At 36.2% G+C, this 25,112-nt stretch overlaps 2 protein-coding genes across 4 annotated transcripts; one reads left to right on the top strand and one right to left on the bottom strand.

The window, feature by feature from the left end:
• LOC18771676 (uncharacterized protein C18orf8) lies at positions 443 to 9,915 on the bottom strand. 2 transcript variants are annotated; one of them, XM_020568178.1, is made up of 15 exons: positions 9,765 to 9,915; positions 9,470 to 9,539; positions 8,643 to 8,744; positions 8,463 to 8,538; positions 8,093 to 8,338; positions 7,738 to 7,997; positions 5,927 to 6,080; positions 5,232 to 5,341; positions 5,060 to 5,147; positions 3,774 to 4,109; positions 3,582 to 3,656; positions 2,723 to 3,336; positions 1,751 to 1,859; positions 1,470 to 1,649; positions 443 to 923 (listed from the first exon to the last, which is right to left on the bottom strand). In XM_020568178.1, exons 5-15 carry the CDS (start codon positions 8,258 to 8,260, stop codon positions 747 to 749), a joined length of 2,271 nt encoding a protein of 756 aa, XP_020423767.1. In that variant the 5' UTR covers positions 8,261 to 8,338; positions 8,463 to 8,538; positions 8,643 to 8,744; positions 9,470 to 9,539; positions 9,765 to 9,915; the 3' UTR covers positions 443 to 746. The 2 variants fall into 2 exon arrangements, with proteins under 2 accessions (XP_020423767.1, XP_020423768.1); XM_020568179.1 differs by lacking the exon at positions 8,643 to 8,744.
• Positions 13,426 to 24,536, top strand: LOC18770615 (kinesin-like protein KIN-7K, chloroplastic). 2 transcript variants are annotated; one of them, XM_020568365.1, is made up of 24 exons: positions 13,426 to 14,235; positions 14,778 to 15,073; positions 15,166 to 15,263; positions 15,724 to 15,813; positions 17,137 to 17,189; positions 17,369 to 17,434; positions 17,533 to 17,586; positions 17,771 to 17,830; positions 18,300 to 18,378; positions 18,549 to 18,616; positions 18,805 to 18,867; positions 19,039 to 19,143; positions 19,270 to 19,374; positions 19,520 to 19,627; positions 19,727 to 19,873; positions 20,343 to 20,525; positions 20,686 to 20,847; positions 21,482 to 21,712; positions 21,895 to 22,035; positions 22,124 to 22,249; positions 22,359 to 22,409; positions 22,885 to 22,932; positions 23,033 to 23,227; positions 23,649 to 24,536. In XM_020568365.1, exons 2-24 carry the CDS (start codon positions 14,835 to 14,837, stop codon positions 24,195 to 24,197), a joined length of 3,021 nt encoding a protein of 1,006 aa, XP_020423954.1. In that variant the 5' UTR covers positions 13,426 to 14,235; positions 14,778 to 14,834; the 3' UTR covers positions 24,198 to 24,536. The 2 variants fall into 2 exon arrangements, with proteins under 2 accessions (XP_020423954.1, XP_020423955.1); XM_020568366.1 differs by lacking the exon at positions 13,426 to 14,235 and having other exon boundaries at positions 14,774 to 15,073.

The following is a 25,112-nucleotide window of genomic DNA, read 5'->3' as shown; positions in this document are numbered from 1 at the left end:
ATTCAATTCAATCACACGAGGAAGCTAAGGTCTGGTGGGTTCCTTGTTATTAATGTGTTGGATTGGGCAATTCCATCCATCATCATTAGCATTCTAGGGCATCCTAAGAAATTTGTACAACTGACTCTGTATATTTCCATTACAAATTTTAACTAATACATGAATTATTGGAGAAAACTGATACACATGAGAGAGAGAGAGAGAGAGATGGTGCTGGGGTGGTTGCCAGCCAGCGGCGGTGAGAGGCTGGGCCGGGAGGAGATAAGGTGGTTGCTGAGTGTGAGTTGTTTTTTAGGGGAAAATTGTCTTTTCCTTTTTTATTTGCTGATTGGGCTTAGAATTTTCTTGGGGAATATAGGCTCTCTTACTCATTCTTCATGTAGTGTCACTATATCAAACAATTTGATCAAGCACAAACAAGCTGTGTTTGAAAAAACCAATACAGTCTGCTGGATATTATTTCATACCCAGTAAAAAATGAAACTATTCAGTATATTACCTGAAAATGCATCACAGAATAAACAAGGAAAAAGAACACTTAAACCATGCACATGTTTTTTCTTTTCTGGCATAAAACACAGAAGAAAAAATGTACACGATATTCATCCTTTATCCCATTTAAGGGTTGTAAATCTCAGATACCTGATATGTGGTACTTGCAAAAGGAGTTCTGAATACTTATACAGCTCTAACGCACTTCGTAATTATGGCATTATTCTGTTGTCCTAGGCATACTATGAGGAAATTCAAGCAGCAATGGATGAGTTTCTCTCGTTGAGAATGCGGTAGTAAGTGTCGTGATCTGATGTGTCTCTGAATCCAGGAATGAAATCCGAAAAGAATCTAAGGACTGCAGCTAAATGTTGCAAGTCATTGGAAGTAAATGCTGCCTCAAGAAACAATGAAGATCGTACGGTACTGACCTGAAATTTTTACAAATACAGTATTAGGCATGCTGAAATAGTGTGAGAAAATTAATACCTTTTCCTTCAACATAATATCGTCAGGAAAAGAATTTGGCACGGAAAGAATTTCATCAAAGAATTGCTATATAGATAAACACATCCTAAAGCATTAGAAAAACATTGAAAGATGCAATAAATATAGATAAACACATCCTAAAGCATTAGAAAAACATTGAAAGATGCAATAAGTGAAAAATAAAAGGAAAAAAGGGTATAGAGTGCCGAAAATGATGCAGCAATGTCGATAACATCTTCATATATTTTCAAGGAAGCATATCAGCTTTCTACTGGTCCAAATAGGGGAAACTTTGTGACATCAATCACTAAACACAGCATAATAGGTTTAGCAGTCTCCGCAGCATGAGGCTGAGCTAGGGAGTGGACAGAACAGCAACAGCCAGCAAAAATAAAGTGAAATGCAAAACTAACAGAAAATGTACGGCAATTAGAGTGACAATATATACATAAATCCTTTCTTTCCTCGGATTCCAAGGTGGGAATTACCTTGTATTTCCGTGCATAGCGTAATGCTTCAAGGTAATATCCATCTTGCACTAGTAACAGTACATAGTCATGATGTAAAGAAAGCTGCCTCAGCATATCTAAACCCAACTTCCTTGTTAGGGAGTGCTGACGGCCAGACTCTAGGAGTTGCATTGCTACTTCTCTAGAAGGTTCAAGAATCTGTTATGAAACAGTTTTCACAGTGAACATCAGATCAAGCATAAACAGCACACTGTTGCAACTTGCAAGCACACATTTCTAATAGGCATGTGTTCAGATACCTTGTTTAAGACAAACTGCCCAAGTTCTGCATATCGCTCACTGCGTGAAAGTAATTGTATGGTCAGGACATAGAGATTAGGATGGACTTCAACCTTTTCCAAATTAGCGCTGCAAAATAATAACAAATTAATAAAGTTAAGAACCATGATCTTCCCTAATTCTTTCAAATATGAAGTACTTAATTTCACATCCATCACAGGAGAACTAATATTTTTCAGACATTTTTAAAGCTGGTTTTGGTCCAGGTAAGCTAGCACATCAGGCTGAACCAAGCCAGCAAATCAGAGCTTGATATCAACCTGGTTCATAAGGCATTAATGTTTTCTTATCTTTTTTTTCTATAATATTTTGAAGTTATTCTTAGACTTTTGTAAATTTATAACTTATGAAGTTGAACAAGTTTTAATTATTAATAGAAGTATTCGTGAAAATACTTGACAAACTGATGTGCGACCACTAGGGAAAAGAGAATATAGAGAGAGTGAAAAAAGAGTTGGAGGAGCTAGAAGACGAAGAACAAGAGGGATGAAACTATGGTTTCAATATCCAACAATCAAGTCTGCCAAAAGAGCAATAATAGTTAAAGAATAAATCTACCTCAAGCCAGGGGAAAAGAAGAAAGAAAGAAAAAGTCTTCTTAGGATCTTCATTATCCATTAAAAACTTTTTACACATATTTATATGATGTGTGCCTTTCCAGGCCATTTAACAGTTATACAACATCAACCTATTTCAGAAACAATCAACCAATTGGTCAAACACCAGGTGGAGTACAATCAAATGCAAGTTACACATATTAACTGAAACAATAACCTAGGTTAACATGCTACGCTCTCGCTCAGATACAAGGGCAAGATTGTGCAAATTCATGATGAGCCTCGCTAAAAGTGTATATGACAGAGAATAAATACCCAGCATGACTTTGCTTTCAAGGCCCCGATCATTTAAAGGTTCATAAATATATGCCATACCTGCGAAGAAACTCAACAATGATGGCAACCAAGTAAGAAGGTTCTCCAATCATCTCTTCCTCAACAGGAGCAAACACAAAACTGTACATTTCATCAGATGAAATTACTGGAGAGGTAGGTTGGGACTCTTGCTGCTCCAAAACATTAGCATCCAATGGGCTGTTGCCCGATCTGAGAGAAGAAGACCGAACTTCACCACCAGAAGTTTCAGCACCCGTTAATTTCCCCCTGGCCAATTTACCATCAAACAATTGAACGTTATTTGAAGTGGTCCTTGGGGGTTCAAAGCTTGCAATATCCTCAGAGTCGGAATCTGAAAAGTTTAAAAATCTATTCGGCGATTCACTGTCCACTCCAGCCGCAGATTCATGTTTAATGGATTTTCCAACTGCATCCACTCTACTTGCAGATACATCAGCACTGGACCTAGGGGCACTCGTCTGTGGCACAATAGAAGGTGATGTTTTTCCAGACTTTATCCCCTTAATATAGGTGCCTGTCTTAACAGAGTGGGAGTAGGAAGAAACTAAAACATCTATTGCCCGGGAAACTGTAGACACAGGTCTCCGTTCTAGAATAACAGTACGCGCTATTGACAAGCACAATTGTTTAGCCTGAAAAGGAAATGGAATAAAGTTATCGCCAATAAGAACGCGAAACCACTCCACTAGACATTACAGATCATAAAGGTTTAACCGCATCTTAGATGGGGAACTGGTTTTGCAAAATGAGCGACCCAAAAAAGATTCTAAAAAAAAAAAATCATTAAATTGCATGCTCTAAGCAGTTGTCCCTTACAAAAAAGAAAGAAAAATCAAGTAAATAATGAGCATACCAAGAAACAAATAATAAATTCTACCTTATTGGCTTCCAACTTCCGCCGCTGCAAGAATTCAAGTACTGATGGTACTTCTGAGCTACTGGCAGAAATTGCCTACAGCAAGAGAGAAAGAGGGATTATGCAAGAAAAGATTTACTTTTCTCATTCACAATTAATGCCAGCAGAACAATCATACTAACAAATTATGCAAATGAAAATGAAAAGGCTTGCCTCCAAATCTAAATGAATCTTCCACAAAAGTTGATTAACAACATCACATATGAGGTCAGGAACAAGAAAACTCCAGTCATCTCCATAGACGATTGCTTCATGGTCACTCATAACATTAACTTCTGAACTTTCAGTATCTTCCCTATTCGGTCGCAGGGAAGAAGAATTGGACCTGGGGAAACCCCTGAATAGTAGAGGAAGTGGGGCCGATATGGGTGCCCGAGAATCTGCAAATATATCATACAGTATAACAACCTTCGCATCCACTTGATGCACAAGCAGTACATTATCAACCACACTCACAGCAACCTTGCTTGAATAAATTGGCAAAGAACCCTGCAAAGTATATACAAACATCATTTGCATAGAATAAGTATACACCTGAGTAAATGTGAAAAGTGACCGCATGAAGCCAAGGTGTAAAGTGACCGCATGAAGCCAAGGTGTACACATAAATGCACTGAAACTGTAGTGATCACACGAAGCCATGATTTACTCATAAAACCACCAAAATTCTCTGTCACAAACATCAATCCCCCCATATTTTACAGGAGTTAACTCCAATAACCCAACAATGAGATCCAAAATTAGCAAGAAAAATCTTTTCAAATCCATCAATCCAAGAGCTATAGGCCCCTTTTATTTATTTACGCTGATAGTTGAGAAGTGTGAGTAAAAAAATATATATTGACAAGGAGGCCAACCCCAAGTATACAAGAAGCATAAACATGAAGATAACCAATGGGAAATAATATAAAGCAGGATTTTTTAGGATTGACAGTCTACACTCATGTAATTTGTCTCTTCATCAATTTAAATTCGTACCCATGCATGTTCCTCAAGTAATTTAGTCATGCAAGCATCCTTAATTCAAATACCAATAAAATAGACACTAAAATACTTATCAAGAAAAACAAAATGGAAAAGGTCCAAGATATCTTGGAGTATCTGAGATGTATCAGTACAATATGAATTAAAGACCCTCGGATAACATATCCATGCTACATAGCCTGTGGCCAATTGGTTGACATTTCTGTTAAGATTTCAGGGAAAGGGACCAGCGGCCCACTACTACCAACACCGATTTTGTTCCCAACTTAACCACCTGCAAAGCCCAGCAGGTGTGGGTTTTTATCACAAAAGACCTCTGTGTTATTAGTAGTGGAACCACTCACTTAAATATTGTATTTTATTTTGTCAAGTTTCTAATGTTTTTACATTCTTCAACAATTTCAACTTAAGGTGGATCAAAAGATTCTAATAGACAGTTTGATCACAAAATTTACCTGTTGTACAACCACATCACGGTAAAACCTATAAGAATGGAGGAGCATTGCAATCCTATCAACTTGCAGGCAGTATATTCTACCATAGCTGAACAATGAAAGACAATATGTAAGCCTTGATTTTGGTTGGCAAATTAAATCTAGCAAAAAGAAAACTACAAGAGGAACCTACATAGTGGCTATAAAAATATCTTCAGCAGCAAGGACAGGTTTATTGTTAGCCTCAGATTTAGCCATTGCCATCTCAAACTTTGGCAGACGAATAATCCCTGCAGATGAGAGCTACCCAGACGAAGTAGCAAATCTGTCAAGACTAAAATAATAGAGCGCACTGAATGGCATACATGCAAATATATCAATAATCATGTTAAGCAAAATAATTATATCAGGACTACATGAGAAGCCACACTAACAGATGTTTCAAGCAGAAAGAATCAAACATTTTGTTCCAGAAACTATGAAATGATTCTTAGTTCAATCTATAAAATACTTTTCAGCAATGCAAAGCACAGAGGAAAATTATCATAATGACCATATCAATTGCTTGCATATAATTGTATGAACTACAAGGGCATCAAAAAGATGGTAACAGTATAATCACTGCTGTATTTTGCATTAAGAAAGTAAACATTGCAAGTTGATGAGTGCTAACTAGGAAAAGCAATTCAACTTCCTAAAACCATATAGTCCAAAAATGAAAAAAAAAAAAAAGGAAATTCTTCCACTTTTCTTTAACAATGGAAAAAAATAAATAAATACTTTCCTGTGTATTACAACAGCAATAGTTCATAGAAGTAATTTACAACAAAAGAAGAAACTGAAAGGCTTAAAAAAGAAAAACATTAACATAATGAGTGCTACACATACCTGAAAACCATTGAAGATTTTGCACTGCATTCCTGAAGCAAGAAGAACCAAGCGACTTTCATGTGTGTAAACATACCAACTCACATGTAATTTCCTTGTCTCAACCAATTGGAGTGATCTTGACTCAGAATTGTAAGCAAACAAGTCCAGCCCACTGAGATTGAACTCCATTTTAGCAAAATGAAAGAAAGGCAAAACCTTGGCGCAAAAGAATGCGGTTGAAACAAAGAAAAGAGTAACAAAAAATGTTATTGTAAAGATTTTGAAACTTTTCACAAAACATGCTCAGATATCCTATCCCTCTTAACTCAAGCTTTGGTACAACACCAGATCCCACACCCCACCCTCCACCTAAAAATCCTTTGCATGGAGCCACAACAAAGACAAAGCTTCCTAACTATGTAACAAAATGGAGCGCATTCTATCCCATAATGAACGCACGCTTTGAGTTTGAAAAAAGCAATTGCAACCAAATAACATCTCAAAAAAGAGTCATTTAAAATTTTAAAAAAACCCCAGAAATGACCCAATTGTAATCTCTTTAAGGACACTGCCACTTGGTTAATAATGCTACTTGAAAAGTAACAGTTTAACTTCTCAAGAACAGACCTCCTTTATCATGTGACACAAGTGGAGAGAAGACTGGCCATAACAATAACCTGCTCTCTCTGCTTGCATCAAAACAATCCTTCACCTCCAAACTATCAGAGCCCACTTACCGAGTGTTGGTCCTACTTAACACAGGATCCTAGGGGAAGAGGTCCAGATATGATCCTAACCGTCAACATTTTAGTGGCCCTCAATAATCAATTTAGAAATATTAGGTTTGCCTATCATGTATGTATATATATATATCATAACTTTCCTCTTTATGTATGAAGCTTCCTAGACTTACAGCAGATATCAGCACCACAAAAGTACATTTTGGCAACAGCACCCAGTTTGTTTTAAATGGTTCCTATGTGCTTAACAAAAACAATTGCATCCCTGGACGTCTATAAATAAGTGGTCTTTAACTAGTTTACTTGTCCTCACAACTGGGTAAACTACTAAGGTATGATCGATCTGCATGACATGATCATGACAAAAATTGTTGTGATGGCTGAAGCAGAACCAAAACCATGAATGACCTTCCAGTCATCAGGATACTATAATTTTCTCTCAAATAATATATGCCAATTCGATATATCAATGATCCAAGTTCAAGTGAACAGATGGATAAGACTATGTTGCACATATATGGATGCAGGGTGCAACCGATACAGTGATACAGCAAATTTTAAAAAAACTAGGATACATATATGGCAACAATACGCCAATGAAATGCAGAAGATATACGAATCATATAAATTGATTCCTTTTTCATTCATAGCGTTAATGTTTCATCAATTACCAAATACAAAATAAATAAATAACAGAAAATCCAGCATTATAGACAAAAGTTGCAAAATAACTCATTCCCGTATCTCGGCTGTATCCTGACTGAATACTATGCATATTGGTTGCCTATCCTTACCGTATCCAAATTTCAAAGCCACCAACATTAAGCAATACGCATTTGGAGTATTGGATATGTATGCAGCCTTGCGGGGGTGCATCCATATCTGACAGTCCATATCTAAATTTTTGGGAATATCTGTGGTTCACAGAGTATGATGGCAAACTAAGCCCTTTTACATTTAAATTTTTTTTTTGCTACAAATCCAACCAAAAACTTAATAGATACAGGATATACAAATAAATACACAATTCAAGTAATACAATTCATTCTTCAATATTCATATTAAACATGTGGAAAAACATATCCTTACCTGGTCTTTACAAATACAATATCACACATTGGACAATCTGTCCAAAAAAATCCCAGTATGCTCTCTGACTCTGACTTGCACCTCTGACTAAAAGTTTCCCCACTTCCTCTATCCCAAAACTGTATCTCATGATCAGATCTTTGGACTGCTATAAACTTTGCATCTAACGAATATCGAATGGATAAGATGGGCCCTTCACTAATTGAATCAGAGGTAGGAGTAACCACAGGATCAAAAGGAACAGTTTTCCAACAGAAGACCTAAATAGAACAAAAACAGAAAAAACACCATTCAGATCAAATTGGAATGGAAGACTTAAAGAATTGGAAACATTGAAGTACAAATATCATATTACCTGATCTGATGTTGGGGAAAGCAGCAGCTTATTGCCATCATCATAAAATAAACCCCTTGATCCAGCTACACTGCATCTTAGGGGCAGATATGGAATATAAACATGTGAAAGAGCACCAGACCCACTCAAACCAATACTAGACTGTGAACTTGATGCTTTTCCAGACATCTTGATTTTCAGACTTTTGAAGAGTTATTGCAGGGTTTAGCAAGTACTGCTGCTGATAATCCTAAACCAGCCTCAATGCTATAAAACAAAACAAAAAATAATAAGGATAGACAAAGAAAAACATGAAGAACAGATACTCCAAAGGATCAGGTTAGTGGAACAGTAAGAAAGTTAACAAGACTTTTTTAGATAAATGAAGAACCTTTTTTAGAACAGTTCCAACTACTGTGTCCAAGCACTGAAGAATCACGCTTGCCGGTTCAAGCCTTTCCTCGCAGCTATTTAGAAGCAAAAAAGCAGACTCAAAAGCCATTTTCCTAGAACATGACAAATACAAAGCTGCCATACACTGACATATCTACCATTAATTATGAAATCGTACCACGTTTTGCATGCAACTCTTTAATGCAAGAAATTCTTTCAAGCACATATCACGTTCAACTTGTGGAACCTTTGCTGCAACACAACCCCCATATTCTTTTGCCTACAAGGAAGAGATCAATTTTAAATTATGCACAATGTGCCGTGCAGATTCCAAGGTTTTGTCTATGGGCAGCTCCTAGAGAATATCGTTTAAACCATCTGCATAATTTTATTTTTTTCACATATACATAATAACCAAAGAACGAAATAGTGTATTATACACATATTCTGTCTTCTTCTAATGAACATGATGTCAAAGTTCAGTAACTCAATTTCTACCTTCACCAATATCTCCCCATAGTCCCCATGATAAGAATACATCTATGCAACATTAAAATTACTTATTCGATTCCACAACATAATCTCTCCAGTCTATAGTCCACTCTTTAACAATTCCGTTTGATCCAATTAAGTAGAACTCTACATAATATTAACATTTTAAATTATATATCATACTCTATTCTTTAACAATTTCATTTAATCGGATTACACAGAAACTTCCCACGGATCCAAAAACCTAAGGCCACATCTTCTCGACCCAAATTTAAAACCTTGTTTAAATTCCCAGGTACAAGTCATTGTACAGCTCCTCCCAATCTCTTGCTATCGTAAACTTAAATCAAATATCCCCAATCAACAACTCGACCACAAAAACATCAAAGAACATGCAAAATACACCTTCTTGGATCAAAATTTATTCTCAGACCAAAAAAAGAAAATACATCAAAATTCATTCCCGTATACAATTTAATCAAAATTGACCAAAAGACAGAGACAAGTACGAACCTGTGCTGCACAAGTCACTAAAATGCGTTTAAGCGTGGATGTAGAGTTCCTCTCTTTCATATCCACAGTACTGCGAAAAATTAAACACGATTGATAATACGAAAAACAAAAAAGAAAAAGAAAAACTCGAAGCATTGAAAATGCACGAGCTGAGCTAACAATTTACTAAATAACATTAATCAATAATTCGAAATCCTCAATTAAACCCTAAATTCACTTCGTTCTAATTGATTTTTCCAATTTACGCAAAATTTCACAAGAAGAGGAAGAAAAAGGAGGAGGGAAAAGAAGTTACCTGGTAAATTGACCATCGGGAGTTTTTGGGTGATTGTGCGGACGATTAACAGAGAAGGCGAAGATCTCAGAGACTCGGACTGTGACTGTGTTTTAGGAACGGGAAGGAAGGTACCGAACAACCTAACAGTCGTGTCAGGCGTCAACGAACTGCCGGTTTGTTGTGCTGATTCACTGTTGGTTCATGGACAGTGCATCACAGGCGGCCCAGTCGACTGCCACGTGGTCGGTGGGCTGCATCGCTATAATCTTTAGCTGGAATTAGGTGGGCCTTTGGTTAGAGCATCATCAACTGGCCCATTGCTCCAGCCCACCGCACTTGTACAGTTGCTCAACCCTTCGTGTATTTACAAGTGGTTCCTACTAGTACTACCCGATCCGGTATAGCGGACCTCAAGCCGATCGATCGGTACTGATTAACATGACTTAAAATTAAGTAACGGATTTTGAGCTCAAGTGGTTAAGATCATTTATTTTTTCACTTTGTATATGTCTCTAATCAGACATCCGATACTCTATCATTCGTGAAAATACTCTCTCTTTTTTTCCAAATTGGCCACCATGAGGTAGAGGAAGTGGAGCTTTCAACACAAAATAAAAGGACAGCTCTTTCATAGGTCGTAAATTTATGTTTTGGCCCAACATGAAGATGAAGTAGAGCTTCCAACAAAAAATTAAATGAAGCTCCTTCCTAGAGGAGAAAAGCAAAAGTTGGATGCTGCTTTCTGATTTTGGCTTTTTTTGGGTGCATGAAATGATGGAACATAGTTTAATAAGAATCCTATGATGGGAAAGAGAACAAAATATTAAACATTTTTTAAAAAAGAAAAGAAAATGCAAAGCATTCCCAGGAAAAAAAAAAAAGAAAAACTTTAGTTTCAATGAGTGGTTGGTTGACACTGGACAGGCTTTTGGGAGTAGATAGAACAATGCCATTACAAAGCCTTTCATTGAAACCATAAAGAAATTTAATGTGGAAGTCATATATAACTAACATGTTAAATTTTAGAGAGTGGGTCAGCAACCCCCTATTAACAATAGCGATATTGTCTTCAACATAACCACCTATAAAGCTTAGTAGGTATGAGATTTTATCACAAAAGGTCTAGGTGATATTAGTAGTGGAATAATTTTTTATATATTTTATTTTATTTAGTCAAGTTTCAGATGTGGGACTTATATTCTTCAACACAACAAAGTTTATTGGACATTTTAGTAATTAGTATCACTCCTACCCCAATTCTATATGGTTTAGTAAACAACTTTAATAGGAATCCGAAATCTAATCTCCTCAATCCAACTCATCCTCAATTCAATTCCTCCTAATTCAATTATTAATTAATAAACATGTCATTAGTGCATTTTATATTTCACCTACGGAATAATTTTTGAACACACACTCACCCAACATAATTCATAATGGCAGCTAATATATTAAGTTGTCATTATTAATTTAATCTGCAGCCATCATTATTAATTATTCCATCCAACCTTTATTAAAGATTCTTAATCAAACATTGAAGGCACGCATATACAATATTTCTTACTCAAACTACAACAACTTGCCATTAATTATTTTAAAATGAGACTTTATGTAGAAAGGAGAGATGGTTGACATCTCCTTCTCCTCTAACATAATCGAGAAAGATGGTTGGCCTCATGTGTTGACCCCATAAATTTTTTTTTTTCTAGTTTCTTTTTGTATTTATACTTTTTTGGGGTTGAACACAAAAAAGACACCATTTTTTTTAATTCCTTGGTCAGACAATCTTTGTGTATTTTAATATTCTACTTTACCTAAACCTTTATTTCCAAATACCAAAAAACCAGCTCATGAACATCTTGTGTTTGTTAAAACTTCTCCAAAATCGAATCGAAACCACCAAAATATAAGTCTTCTTTATGCACGTTTTGTTAATGGAAACGATATTGAAATATATGAGTAATTAGTCTTAATTATTTAAATTACAAATTTCTTACGTCATTACACGTTAAAATGCTCAAAACTAAAACGGGATTGGAATATATAAAAGTTTGGATTGAGGCATTCATACTAAAATGTTTAATGTCTATCTTTTAATGACTCTTTTACGTTTTTTTTAAATTTAAATATATTTTACTTTATTTTTTAGAAGCGTAAAGAAAACTAAATTTTTATTTTTTAAAATACGTACATACGTGTGTAATTTCAGCCCGTAATGAGGCAGGCTTGAATAAAGTATAGCTTTTCATGCTATAATGAAACGAATTGCACGGGGTGAAGATTCATAATTACCTTTAACCATCTTCTTCCCTTTGTTTTTACATTTGACAGGTTTGTTAGCTAGCTTCCATATGAATTAGGTACGTAGGAGTAGGACCGAGGCAGCTAAAGGCCCACTGGGGGCAGCTGCTCGCACTCAATAATTACTTGGTGATGTGTCATTTGTATGGAGAGAGTTGTTATGTGTAAAGAAGGCACGTACCACATACCAACAAGAACAACAATAATCTCACTCATTTTTTTCCAAACGTCATCGTGTAGATGTGAAGGCTTTACTGATGCAAATTGGGCTGGTTCCTGTTACGAATATGCATTCTACTTGTAAATGCTTTACATTTTTTATATATGATAATCTTATTACTTGAAGAAGAAAAAACAGCAGGTCGTTATAAAATCTAGTGTTGAGGCTGAGTATAGAAGTATGGCTCGTGATGCTTGTGAATCATATTAGCTTATGAACTTATTGAAAGACTTGGGATTCAAGTATGGGAAAGCTATAAGACTATGTTGCGATAATAAGATTGGTACTGACATTGCACACAACACATGTGCAACATGACCACCACACTAATGCATGTTGAAATTGATTGAAATTTCATCAAGGAGAAGTTGGAGGTTGAAATAATTATTTTTTCATTTGTGAAGACAGAAAATCAATTGATTTATATTTTTATCAAGGCAATTTTAACATAGTGTTTTATAATTTATTTGACAAGTTGGGCTCATATGATCCCACACGTCACTCAATAAGAATAATTTATTTGCCTAATAATTAGTTAAGAAATTAGTTTTTGTACAATTAGATTAGTTTAGTCCTGCCAAATTTCAGTTAGGAGGTTAGTTTGTTACTCAACTTATTTAAGCTTAGCATATATATATATATATAAGTACTTACTTAAGCTTTAAGCATTGTAACAAGATACAAATTTTACTCGATCAATATCAGATTGATCTTGTTCTTCTCTCCAATAATTTATCTCTCTCTCTTTCTTCGATCATCTTTTGATTTCTTCTATTGTAGCATAGTGCACATGTTAGGTGTAAAAAATAAACACATAAGGGGCGTGTGGAGAGTATCCACATCGAAAGCTTTAGCTTAGTCCGTAAAGCATCTTAAACCTCTCCACGCATTTTTGGTCTTCAAGTTTAACTATAATGTTACAATCTTTATATCGTGTAAAAAACAAAGCAAGTCAATAATATATTTTTTTTTGAGGACCTTTCTTATTGAGATGGACAATAGCATACTAAATTCATACACACTACACGGATGCTATGACTCGAATCCAGAAACTTGTCTGAGAAAGTAAATACTCCAAACCACTACACTAGTGGATCCTTTTTGCAGCAAGTCAATAATATTAAAAGTTAGTTATTGAGGAAAATTACAAGCCAGTGAAGTAAAAAAAAAGGTTTAGATCCCGAGGCTTAAAATTATGATGATGACGATGTTAATGATTAGAATTGACAAAAAAAAAAAAGACATAATCAAATTATCACCACAAGACATTTTTTTAGCAGACAGAATTGTCATGTACTAACAATGATAAATACGTGTCAAACAACGGACGAAAGTTCACAGGTCTTGACATCCGACATACGACGTCGTTTTCTCGTCTTCGCCTAATTTTCCCCTTGGGCCCCACCCCCTCATCGCACACAACTCCTGTGACCACTTGACTCTCTGAGTCTCTCTCTGCCCCCTCAAATAAATAAATAAATAATGAAAAAAAGAAAAAAACATAGCCCCACCACCATTACAGCCAGCCTTTCACTAAGCTACAGCTACTGTACCAAATTCACTCTCTCTCTCTAACCACTTTCTTTCCTTTTTCTTTTCCTTTCTTCCTTCACTCTCTCTCTCTCTCTCTCTCTCTCTGACTATAGGTGATGTATATGCCGTTTATGTATGTATGAGTCTCGCTTACTCTCTCTGCAAAAAAGTTGGATTGAGAAATGCTGATTGCCTTTGATCAAAGGCATCGCTTCCAAGGCAAGCAAGAAAGGCTCCATTTTATTTTTTACAAAATATAGAGAAAAAATAGCTCAGATATCTCTCTCTCTTGGTCCCTCACTCACTCGCACAGAGCAAGCGTCTCTCAGATCCGTCCCTTTCCGACTTCTGAGAAGATCTCTGTGATATAAAGCTCGCTTTCTCCCCACTTTTCTCCATTTGGTGCATGCAATGCCCCTCTGATTGCGTTTGCAGGTAAAGCCTCTTCTGCTCTGTTTAGTTTTTCTGTGCTTTGGAATTTGGAAGCTGGAATTTGGGTTAGTTGTATTTGTACTTAATCTCTTTGCTTTTTTCTTAGCAACGTAACAATGGGTTAAGAAGATGTAATTTTCTGCAATTTAATGGGGACTTGTTCTCTTCCTTTACCTAATTTTCTGCATTTTCTCATTGCCTTACTCGTTGTCTGGTTGCTGAGAAAATGAGGAAAGTAGGGTAACAGAGAATTATGATTTTTGACATTTTAATTTTTGCTACATTTATGTATTAGCAAAAAAAACGGCGAGATGAGGTAAACTTAACTAATCCCAGGAGTAGTTGGATATAGTTGGTTTTTTAGTATTCCGTTGTTTTGCTCTCAACAATTCGAACTACTACACCCTCCATGCCACAATCATTTTACCTACAGTTTTCTTGGCAACCAAAAACAGTGCTAGAGTATGCTTAGTGCTTAGTGGAGGTACTCAAAAATTGAACTTGTTACTTCAATTTGGTTGATTTTGAACTTACTTCTGGTGCAGATTGATGCTGAAGTAGAATTTGTAGTCGATGTATTGAAGGATTGACTTCGAGTGGTAATGGCATCAAAACATGGACCAAGGTCAAAAAAATTCGGTTCAAGAGCTGCTAATTCTCCTGCATCTTCGACTACATCGTCTTCAAAACAATATTTGGAAACATCTATTGAAGGTCAGAGCTCTCCTGCATCTTCTTCAGCTCGAAGTAAGCCACAGTACTTGTACTCAGAAAGTGTACCGCAAGATGTGGACAGATCAAAAGAAAATGTCACAGTGACGGTCCGCTTTCGTCCACTCAGGTTCATTTCACTAGTATGAATTATATTTCACTTATAAAGTTCCGTGAGTACTTAATAAGTCAGCTGTTGGTTCTTGTCTATGTCTGGTGTAGCCCGAGGGAAATTCGCCAAGGAGAAGAAATTGCATGGTATGCAGATGGAGACACTATTGTGCGGAATGAGCATAATCCATCAATAGCTTATGCATACGGTATTTATCTATTTTCCATTAAACAAATAGTCTTGCATTCTCTTTATTTATTGAGCTTGTGTAGAGGAAGAAAATAGTAAATCAAAGCTTAATGATCTTGAGGTCTAATGAATTTGCACATAAATAATGACTTGGTTTTTATCCATTACACTAGATATGGATGACTGAGATGAATTGAGATCTTACTCACTTTGCATCTTAGTCATCCATATATAAGAAACAGGTCCTTGCCAGAGAATAACTCTATATGATAAAGGCCATAGCACATCAGAAGTCAATGCAGCATAGTTTTACCCTTAATTTAGTAGAAGTTTATGATTTCCCATAAGAAAAAATGTTATATTTCCATATCTTGTTAGGGAAATATTTTATCCAATGCGTTGAACGTAAAACTCACATAAGTTAATTTTTGGTTGAGCCTTGTATTTTGTCTCATGGTTTCTTTATTCTATGCTTCTAGATAGGGTGTTTGGCCCTACCACCACAACACGCCATGTCTATGATGTTGCTGCTCAGCATGTTATTAGTGGTGCTATGGAAGGTGTCAATGGTAAATAGCTTTGACTTCTTGGTTTGATGAACTTAAATTTCTGCATTGTTTGCAGCTTGATTTCATGTCCTGAAATTTATCTGAAGTGTAGTTTGATCAGTTGCTTTTTTCCAGTTATAAAAGATGGCCAATGCACAATTAATTTTCAACTTATTGAAACCAAAAATTGTACCCCAACTATTTGGATTCAGCTTCACGAATTACACTGGAAGTTTGACTTTTCGAGATCTGATATTATTGTGTGGTCCATTCACAACCTGATTCATATAGCTCTTGATAGTTATATTTCTAATAATTTGGGGACAAATTGGATAGTAATTGGGTTACTAAAAAAAGACAGTAAAGCTCTCTTGTATACATTTGTATAGACTGTATTTTAAGAGTCGTTCCTTTCTTGCTGGATGAACTGTAGGTTGAACACATTTTCCGTTTGCTTTTGTTTCCTTTACATTATCAAATTGATTACAGCACCTACTTTTTAGATATAAGTTTGATGAATTATCTTATACGAGTGCCAGTTATAAGTCCATTTGGCCTTTGCGTTTACTTTTTCCCTTTCTATTTTCACCAAGCATGGCTTGATTACATTGCAAGAAGTGATATAACCCTTGCATGCATGAACCCATGAAAAAGTGTAAATCAATTGGGGCACTCGTTCTCCATGTTAATTAATGTCATATGATGAATTCTTACCTCAGCCACTCAATTCAATAACATTCCAAGGACTTTGAGCTTCCCTCCTAAATTCTTTTTGACTAGGTTGCTGGACCTTTTTGAACAATGCTATAGGTTGGAGAGTGCATTGTTATTGCTTACTGGCTGAAGTATAGTTGTAATTGGTGTGTAGTGAATGATGATAATAGAATCTTGGGACCTAACGGTCTGTTGCATAAGGAAAAGCTGGGACCACTAATTCTGGCTGAACTCTAGGAACCATAAGATGATCAATCCCTTCGCAATCTTGGTCTACACAGTTTCGTTAACCATCTAGAAAACTTTGGGATCTTCTCTTTGTTAAGCTATGTGAATATGACTAGAGAATCTATTTGGCTGAACAAGCCATCCTGGTTCTGCCATCTGTTTTGTTTCCTAGGCACCCAATGCTTTGACTGTCAAGAGTAAAAACCTCTGCCTGCCAAGGGTAACTTGGGCACTGGTAGTTTGAATGGGTTCGGCAACTTGTTGCTCAAGCGAAGTTATTAGCAGTTTGCACTAAAATTTGAGGGAGTTATACTCTTTCTTTGGTATTCAGATATATCTAAGTTGTAGATATGACATAATTTAGTGCTTATATAAATGGCTTATGATTTCCTTCCATGCCAGGTACAATTTTTGCATATGGGGTGACCAGCAGCGGGAAGACTCACACTATGCATGTGAGATTCTCATCATATTCTTATATAGAGTATAACTGGTTAATATGCATTCATCGGGCACCTCTATTTCTTCATAGTTTCTCATAGAAGTAACATACATTGTGCTTTGTAGTGAGATTGGGTATTAATGCGCTTGGATCCGTTATGATTATCAATATGCCTTCTCCTACAAATTTCAGGGTGATCAGAGGTCGCCTGGAATTATACCACTGGCTGTGAAGGATGCTTTTAGCATCATCCAGGAGGTACTTTATATGCAATACTAAGTTCTTAATGTAACGTAACATCTTTAGTCTTTTTTTAGTAGAGAAACTACATATTATGATATCTGTCTATTCTCCAGACTCCAAATCGAGAGTTTCTTCTTCGCGTGTCATACTTGGAGATTTATAATGAGGTAAGACTTTTTACACTCCTATTTTCTCTATAGCATACTTATGAATCTCTTATTGGTTGTTGCTATTTGGAGATTGTTCTTGATTTCAAGTTTTCTGTTTGCACTGTTTAACTTTATACTAGCTTTAGTGATGCTTGTACCTTTAAATTTACTTTATTACCCTTTATGGTTTCTTTCATTTCAGGTTGTTAATGACTTGTTGAATCCAGCAGGACAGAATTTACGAATTAGAGAGGATGCCCAGGTGCTTTACTCATTTTGTGATCTTACGATCATCTTCATAAATTACTGTTATGCCAATAACAATGGTTACTGCCATTGTTTCAAATGCTTCGATCACATCATTAATCTTATGCCTTTACACTTCATGATGCATTTAATATCCATGGTAAGATAGAGATGAAATCTCTTCCTCTTGAGCTTTAGGCAATGATTTGAAGTGTAGACAATATATGGTGTAGAAATATGATCACTGATTCATGGTCCAAGATACATTCCTATTACCTGCAGTCTAAGGCAGGTACCTGGTTCTTAGAGTTTTTGAAAATTCCTGCGTGACTGAAGACGCCACACAAAATCTTTTCATTAACTTTTGTATGGAGTCTGTTACAATCAGAATATTTACTTATGATTATGTGGTTAGTTACTTTGTCGAAGCTGGCATTTCCAAACTGTTAAGAATGTCTTGTTAATTGCTTAATTGATGGCTGTAGGGCACCTTTGTTGAAGGAACAAAGGAAGAAGTTGTACTATCCCCAGCTCACGCCCTTTCACTTATAGCAGCTGGAGAAGGTAAAAGAACATTAATGATATTTTGTGATTATGGGAGTTTCGTATTATCCAAAATCTTGTTTGTTTGTGTAGTTGACCAGATGCTATTGGTTCTTGTCAATTTTAACTTCTCGTATTCCTTTCACGAATCTTGTTTCACTTTGTGATGGAATTTTAATTGTTGCCAACAGAGCACAGGCATGTTGGATCGACAAATTTCAATTTACTCAGTAGCCGGAGCCACACGATATTTACACTGGTGTGTTTCCCTTATCTTAATATAGCATATTGTAATCTTGATTGTTTTTTGTAATTCTATTTCTGTTTTCAGTAATCATTTCAATATCTTTTTATGGTATCTTACCTTTAATTTCTCTTCTATTGTTTTCTTGACACGGACAAACCTGCACATGACTTAATATGTTTGTATGACTACTTTGTTAACAGACAATAGAGAGTAGCCCATGTGGGGAAAATAGTGAAGGCGAAGCTGTAAGTCTGTCACAATTGGTAAGTATTCAACACTAAGGACTGACTTCAATTACTTGTTTGTTATCTTTCTTAGTTACAAACGACTGGTTTGCTATATTTCTTGGTTACAATTGTGAATTATTCAGCTTTTTATATATTCAATATTTACGATTTTCTCATGGATCTTTCATATCTAACTTATATGTGCAGAACCTCATCGATCTGGCAGGTTCTGAAAGCTCAAAAGCTGAAACTACTGGTGTCAGGCGAAAAGAAGGATCCTATATAAATAAAAGTCTGCTAACTCTAGGAACTGTGAGGCCTCAACCGTATTTTTAAGCCAAGAAGTTTGAAATATCATATTAGATTGTCCTTTTCCCAGTAATTGTTTATCTTATATGATATACTCATTTCAGAATATTTTAACTTCTGTTGACGTAGGTTATATCAAAGTTGACAGATGCGAGGGCTACTCATATACCATACCGGGATTCTAAATTAACCAGACTTCTTCAATCTTCGCTAAGTGGTCATGGCCGTGTATCTGTAAGGCTTCCCCTGTCTTTATGGTTCCACCTCTATTCCATTTATCTGCATGAAGGTTATTATTTCAATACATCTTTGTGGCAGAACCAATATTGATTGCGAAGAAAGTTTTGTAATTGATTACTTATGTTGTCTACTATTACAGCTCATCTGCAATGTTACTCCTTCATCAAGCAGTTCAGAAGAGACACATAATACGTTAAAATTTGCACACCGAGCAAAACACATTGAAATTCAAGCAGCACAAAACAAGGTATGCTTGTTTTATCTCTTTTCTTTAAACTGTTAGTATTTTCATTTGTATTAGTATTTTCATTTGTTTCTCACCTCACATAATTTTATGTACCTGCAGATTATTGATGAGAAGTCACTTATTAAGAAATATCAAAATGAGATACGTAGTTTGAAGGAAGAGTTAGAACAGTTGAAGAGGGGTATCGTTACAATTCCTCAACTAAAAGATGCTGGGGAAGATGATATTCTGCTCCTTAAACAAAAGGTGCATTCAAATTCCTCTTCTGGGTTGGTCTCAGGGTTATTTCTGGGTCTGCAACTTTTGTGATATTCTGATTCTAAAACTCCATCGCTTTCATAGAAATCAAACTTGAATGAAATGCTAAAACATGATTAAAATTGGTTTAGACACCTACAGGAAAAAAGACAATAATATTGCTGTTATCTCAGTTGGCACAACCCTATAAATTAAGTGTGAATGTATAACTAGTTTTGAGATTTATTTGTTTATTTTGTATCTTCTAAAATCCACTTAAATTATTGTTATGGATCAATCGTAAAGCCATCTTGGGCCCCTTCCTTGATAAAGATGGGGTTCAGTCCTCTGGTATTACCAACAGACGTTTTGTCATTCAATTAATGCACAGTTCTCAGTATTGATGCATTATATATTTCTGAATAGTCAATGTTGCGTGACTTGAACTGCTTCTTTTACTGTGATGTAATGTGTGAAGTTAGAAGATGGTAAATTCAAACTGCAATCAAGACTGGAACAAGAAGAAGAAGCCAAAGGTGCTTTATTGGGAAGAATCCAAAGGCTGACAAAGTTGATTTTGGTCTCAACAAAAGCAACACAATCATCAAGGTTTCCTCATCGACCTGGTCATAGAAGAAGACATTCCTTTGGTGAAGAGGAGGTCGGATTGAATTTTCCTAAGATTTCCCTCTGCTAGATGAATAGACTAGTTTTTGTTTTTTTTGTTTGCTTATTTAGTTGCTTGTTTTTTTGTTGACTTTTTTCTTTTCCTATTCCTCATTCTGTTTGATATGAGTGTAACTACTTGTGTAAAATTACAGCTTGCATACCTGCCATACAAAAGGCGGGACTTGATTTTAGATGATGAAAGCATTGACTTATTTGTTCCTCCTCTTGAGGGGAGTACTGAAACTACTGAAGATACACTGAAGGGGGAGAAGAAGACTCGGAAGCATGGACTGTTAAACTGGTTAAAGCTACGGGTATGTGCCATTTGGTTGGTAGAAATATTTCATCCTTTCTTAAGGTGCCTTGATTTTGGAGTAATGGTCTTATATGAAATTTATGTTTGGGTGGGGGGGTGTGTGGGATTTGGTGTGGTGGGGGAGGGGAGTGGTGTGGGAGGGTGTCATTCGGATAGATGTTTAAGGTGTTTGTTGCAATGGCTCTCTCTTAGAGGGGGTCTGAGTTTTATTCTGTTCCTTTGTTATATATAATATATATTTCCACATATGTATTATATTCTTGATGCCAATGTACTTATACCTTAACATACATGCTTTAGAAGGTTGATCTTGTAATTTCTTGGGGTTATTTCCCTTAAATAAATAAATTTTTAAGAAAATCCCTTTCATTCTTGTAATTTCCAAGTATATATTCCTTCTTTTCTTTTTTTCCCTTAAAGCCAGTACCCCATGTTGATCCACTAAAATGGCATGGGATCCTATGAGGGACTTCTTAGTATGGTCTGAACCTTCAGCTTTTCTGAAGGAACTGGTTACTCTGAACAATCAAACTTGTGCTGCTTGTGCCTGACAGCCCAATATATTTATCATTGCAAGACCTTTTTGTATTCTTTATAGATTCATTTTCCATCTTTTGTCAATTCTTGGTCAGAAACGTGATAGTGGTGCGGGGACCTTGACAAGCACCAGCGATAGATCCAGTGGAATAAAATCTACTAGTACACCGTCAACACCTCAAGCAGAAAGTGGTAATTTTCATCCAGAATCCAGACTTTCACATTCTCTACTGACAGAGAGTTCTCCATCTGCTGATCTTTTGTCTGAGGCTAGAGAGGATAGAGAAGTTGGTCAGGAAAATTTCCTGGGACAAGAGACACCTCTGGTATGTGGATCTTTTGCATAAAGAATATTACCTTGTACTTGAGCCAGTATGTGAAATATCAAATCTTGTAAACTTACAGGCTAAGAAATTATGTGAGGGATATTCTAAGTATGGTCCAAATAGAATTTATTTCTCTATTTTCTGATTCATTCGTTCACTCATTTATTCATTTCTACTGTCAGACTACCACGAAATCAATTGATCAGATTGATCTTTTAAGGGAGCAGCAAAAAATCTTGTCTGGTGAGGTAGCACTCCATTCAAGTGCTCTGAAGCGGTTGTCTGAGGAGGCAGCAAAAAACCCCCACAAGGATGGAATTAATGTAATTCTCTTATATCCTTACCATCTTTGTCTCCAAATGCTGTTAATATTCCTGGGACCTTCAATTTTACGGTTGTTCTGTAATGAAGATGGAGATGCGAAAGTTAAAAGATGAAATCAAGGCGAAGAATGGACAAATAGCTTTGCTGGAAAAGAAAATTGCGGAGTCCTTCATTGTTTCACCCAACAAACTGGATCAACTGGAAATATCCCAAGTAAGTTTGGACTTCCGTACTGTTGGGTCAGCTTGTACCTTTTTTTTCTTGAAACATAAAAAATCTGTCTTTAAGGTCAAACTGATGTTGTTTGTGGTTTATGCTGCAGTCTTTTGCTGAAGTGATGGCACAATTGAATGAGAAGTCCTTCGAACTTGAGGTGATAATAACTTACTACATCTTGATCCAAGAAAATATAGCACAGTAAATAAATAACACTAAAATAAATCATATGGAGCATCAAGTTGACCCCCTGGCATATAATTGGATTCAGTCCATTGCAATCATATCTATACTTTTGTGTTGATTATAGTTGTACATTATTTTTGTTTGATAATTAATGTCGTGGGCAAGAGACTCGCGTGATCAATTGACACACTGTAGAAGCATTTGCGTTCCGTGGGATGTCCAAAAAACCCATCGTAAATACCACTTGCATGACCCTCTCTGGGTATACCTTTATTAGTGTTACTTCAGTTTCCAGTTTACAAGACTTTGGATATTATTCAAATTACAACTACACTATCAAAGATATGGAAAAATGAAAATGAAGTTTTCCTAGGGCTCTACTGAGGGTTGTCCTACTATAATCCCAGTCTATTCTGTTGACTGTTGTATCATTACTTTCGTGCCAGGTTAAAGCTGCTGATAATCGTATAATCCAAGAGCAGCTGGAACAAAAGGTACGGGAACCAGTTTAATAAAATTTATTTGTTAATTTCATCTTTCAATAAGATTTCAGAGTTCAGAGCCTCACATGACATCATATTACGTTGTTACCAGGTCTGTGAATGCAAAGGGTTGCAGGAAACAGTTGCCTCATTGAAGCAGCAGCTCTCTGAGGCACTAGAGTCTAGAAATTTGAGCCCAATAGTCAGTTCTCAAACTGATTCAAAAAAATTGCATGAGGAACTTTACACAGAGAAAGAACATGCAGTGGTGAATGACACAAATGAAATTTTCCTTCTACAGAAGCAGGTTTTCCTTCTCTCGTGGTCTCTGAGTGTTTATTTAGTTGGAAAATTTGAGTTTTGTACTGCCCCAAACAAACGGAAGACTTGGGTGCTGCAAAATAGGTTGCAGTTACCAGTTAGTCTTGGCGTAACTGATTCTGTTGATGCATGCAGAAACTCTCTATATTTAGAAGAAAAAATGATTATTTCTATGGAACATTCTGTTTTAAGAGTTTATTTGGCAGTGCACTAAATTATGATATGATCTTTTCATCGAAAAGATCTGGATTCCCATGGAAAGTACCAGTGATCAATTTCATGAGCTTGTTATTCTTCCAATTTGTTTCATTTTATTTTTTAATATATCAGTTTCAACACTGTCAAGCTACATCTCTATTAAATTACTCCTTTTTATCTTTTCCTTTTTCTTTTTTACCCTCACTTAGGTTGAAGAACTGCAGCAGAAGGTGGCTGAACTGACCAAGTCAAAAGAACATTTAGAAGTTCGGAACCAGAAACTGGTGGAGGAGAGTTCGTATGCCAAAGGTCTAGCCTCAGCTGCTGCTGTTGAGCTCAAGGCATTATCAGAAGAAGTTGCCAAACTCATGAACCATAACGAGAAACTAACTGCTGAGGTGGCCGCATCTAAGAACTCTCCCACCCAGCGTCGAAGTAGTAGCACAGGCCGAAATGGTCGGAGAGAGAGTCACGCCAAACAGGACCAAGGTGCGTTTGTCTCAGAAATGAAGAGAGAACTGGCAGTGAGTAAGGAGAGAGAGCATTCATACGAGGCTGCTCTTATGGAGAAGGATAAAAGAGAGGCTGAGCTTCAAAGAAGGGTTGAGGAATCCAAACAAAGGGAAGCCTACTTAGAAAATGAACTTGCCAACATGTGGGTTCTTGTGGCCAAGTTAAAAAAATCCCAAGGAACCGAAACTGATTCTTCGGAATCAACAAAAGAGACTCGACGATCTGATGGTTTTGGAGGATGGTGAGGGGGATTGAAGATGATCCAACAATAATGAGCTTTCAATAAGATTGGTTTGAGGGACAGTGAGAGAGGCGTAAAATGTGTGTTTTGTTTTGTATGGCAAGGGTTTCTTGTTTGTGTATAATACAAAATTAGGGCTTTTTGTTACTGTTTGTTTGTAACAAATTAGGGATCTTTTTCGTTTTTCACAGTGCTGATTCAAATGTATTCTCCAAATACACGATTCGGGTTCTCTATTTTTCCCCAGGTAATATTAGTTTAACATGTGGCCACTAAAAAGAGAAAAGTGCCTTTTTATAATGTTGTCAAGCCGTATTAAAATTCTTGTACTGGATTGTGTTCATCTGGAATGTGTTGGTTTTTTGGTTTTTATAGAAGAGAGGACAGTAGGTTGCTGCTCACGGCTACTGTTGGACCAGAAAACTGTCCATGAGTGGGCTAGAAAACTGATCCATGACCCGAGAATGGGAATCATGGGTGGTTGGATGATGGGACTTCAAGCCCAAACACTCGAACGTCTGTAAAAGTTTACACTCTGAGTTTTTGTATTAAATAGTTTATAATTATTTTCACTAAACTAAAATTTTAAGTTAGGAAATAAAACAAAAATTCTTAAATTAAGAAAGAAAATCACCCATTATCTATGGTCACTTATAAACAAGAAATTATTTCCAATATCTAGTTTTAAAAATAAAATAAAATGCAAAAGAAAGAAATTAAATCATATTGAAATTAGTTCACCCAGATTCTTTGGGGCCCACCGCCTGCACAGAAAGAAGAGAAAAATTGACACTCTAGGCCTAACAAACAATCTCTCTCTCTCTCTCTCTCTCTCTCTCTCTTCTGAAACAACCAGTGGTTTTTGCTTGTTGTCATGACTCTGAAATTAATGGGTGGAAAAAAATAAAAGAAAAATAAA

Source organism: Prunus persica, chromosome G7 (genome assembly GCF_000346465.2).
Source record: "Prunus persica cultivar Lovell chromosome G7, Prunus_persica_NCBIv2, whole genome shotgun sequence".
NCBI classification, from domain to species: Eukaryota; Viridiplantae; Streptophyta; class Magnoliopsida; order Rosales; family Rosaceae; genus Prunus; species Prunus persica.
This window is presented reverse-complemented; position numbering and strand designations above follow the sequence as displayed.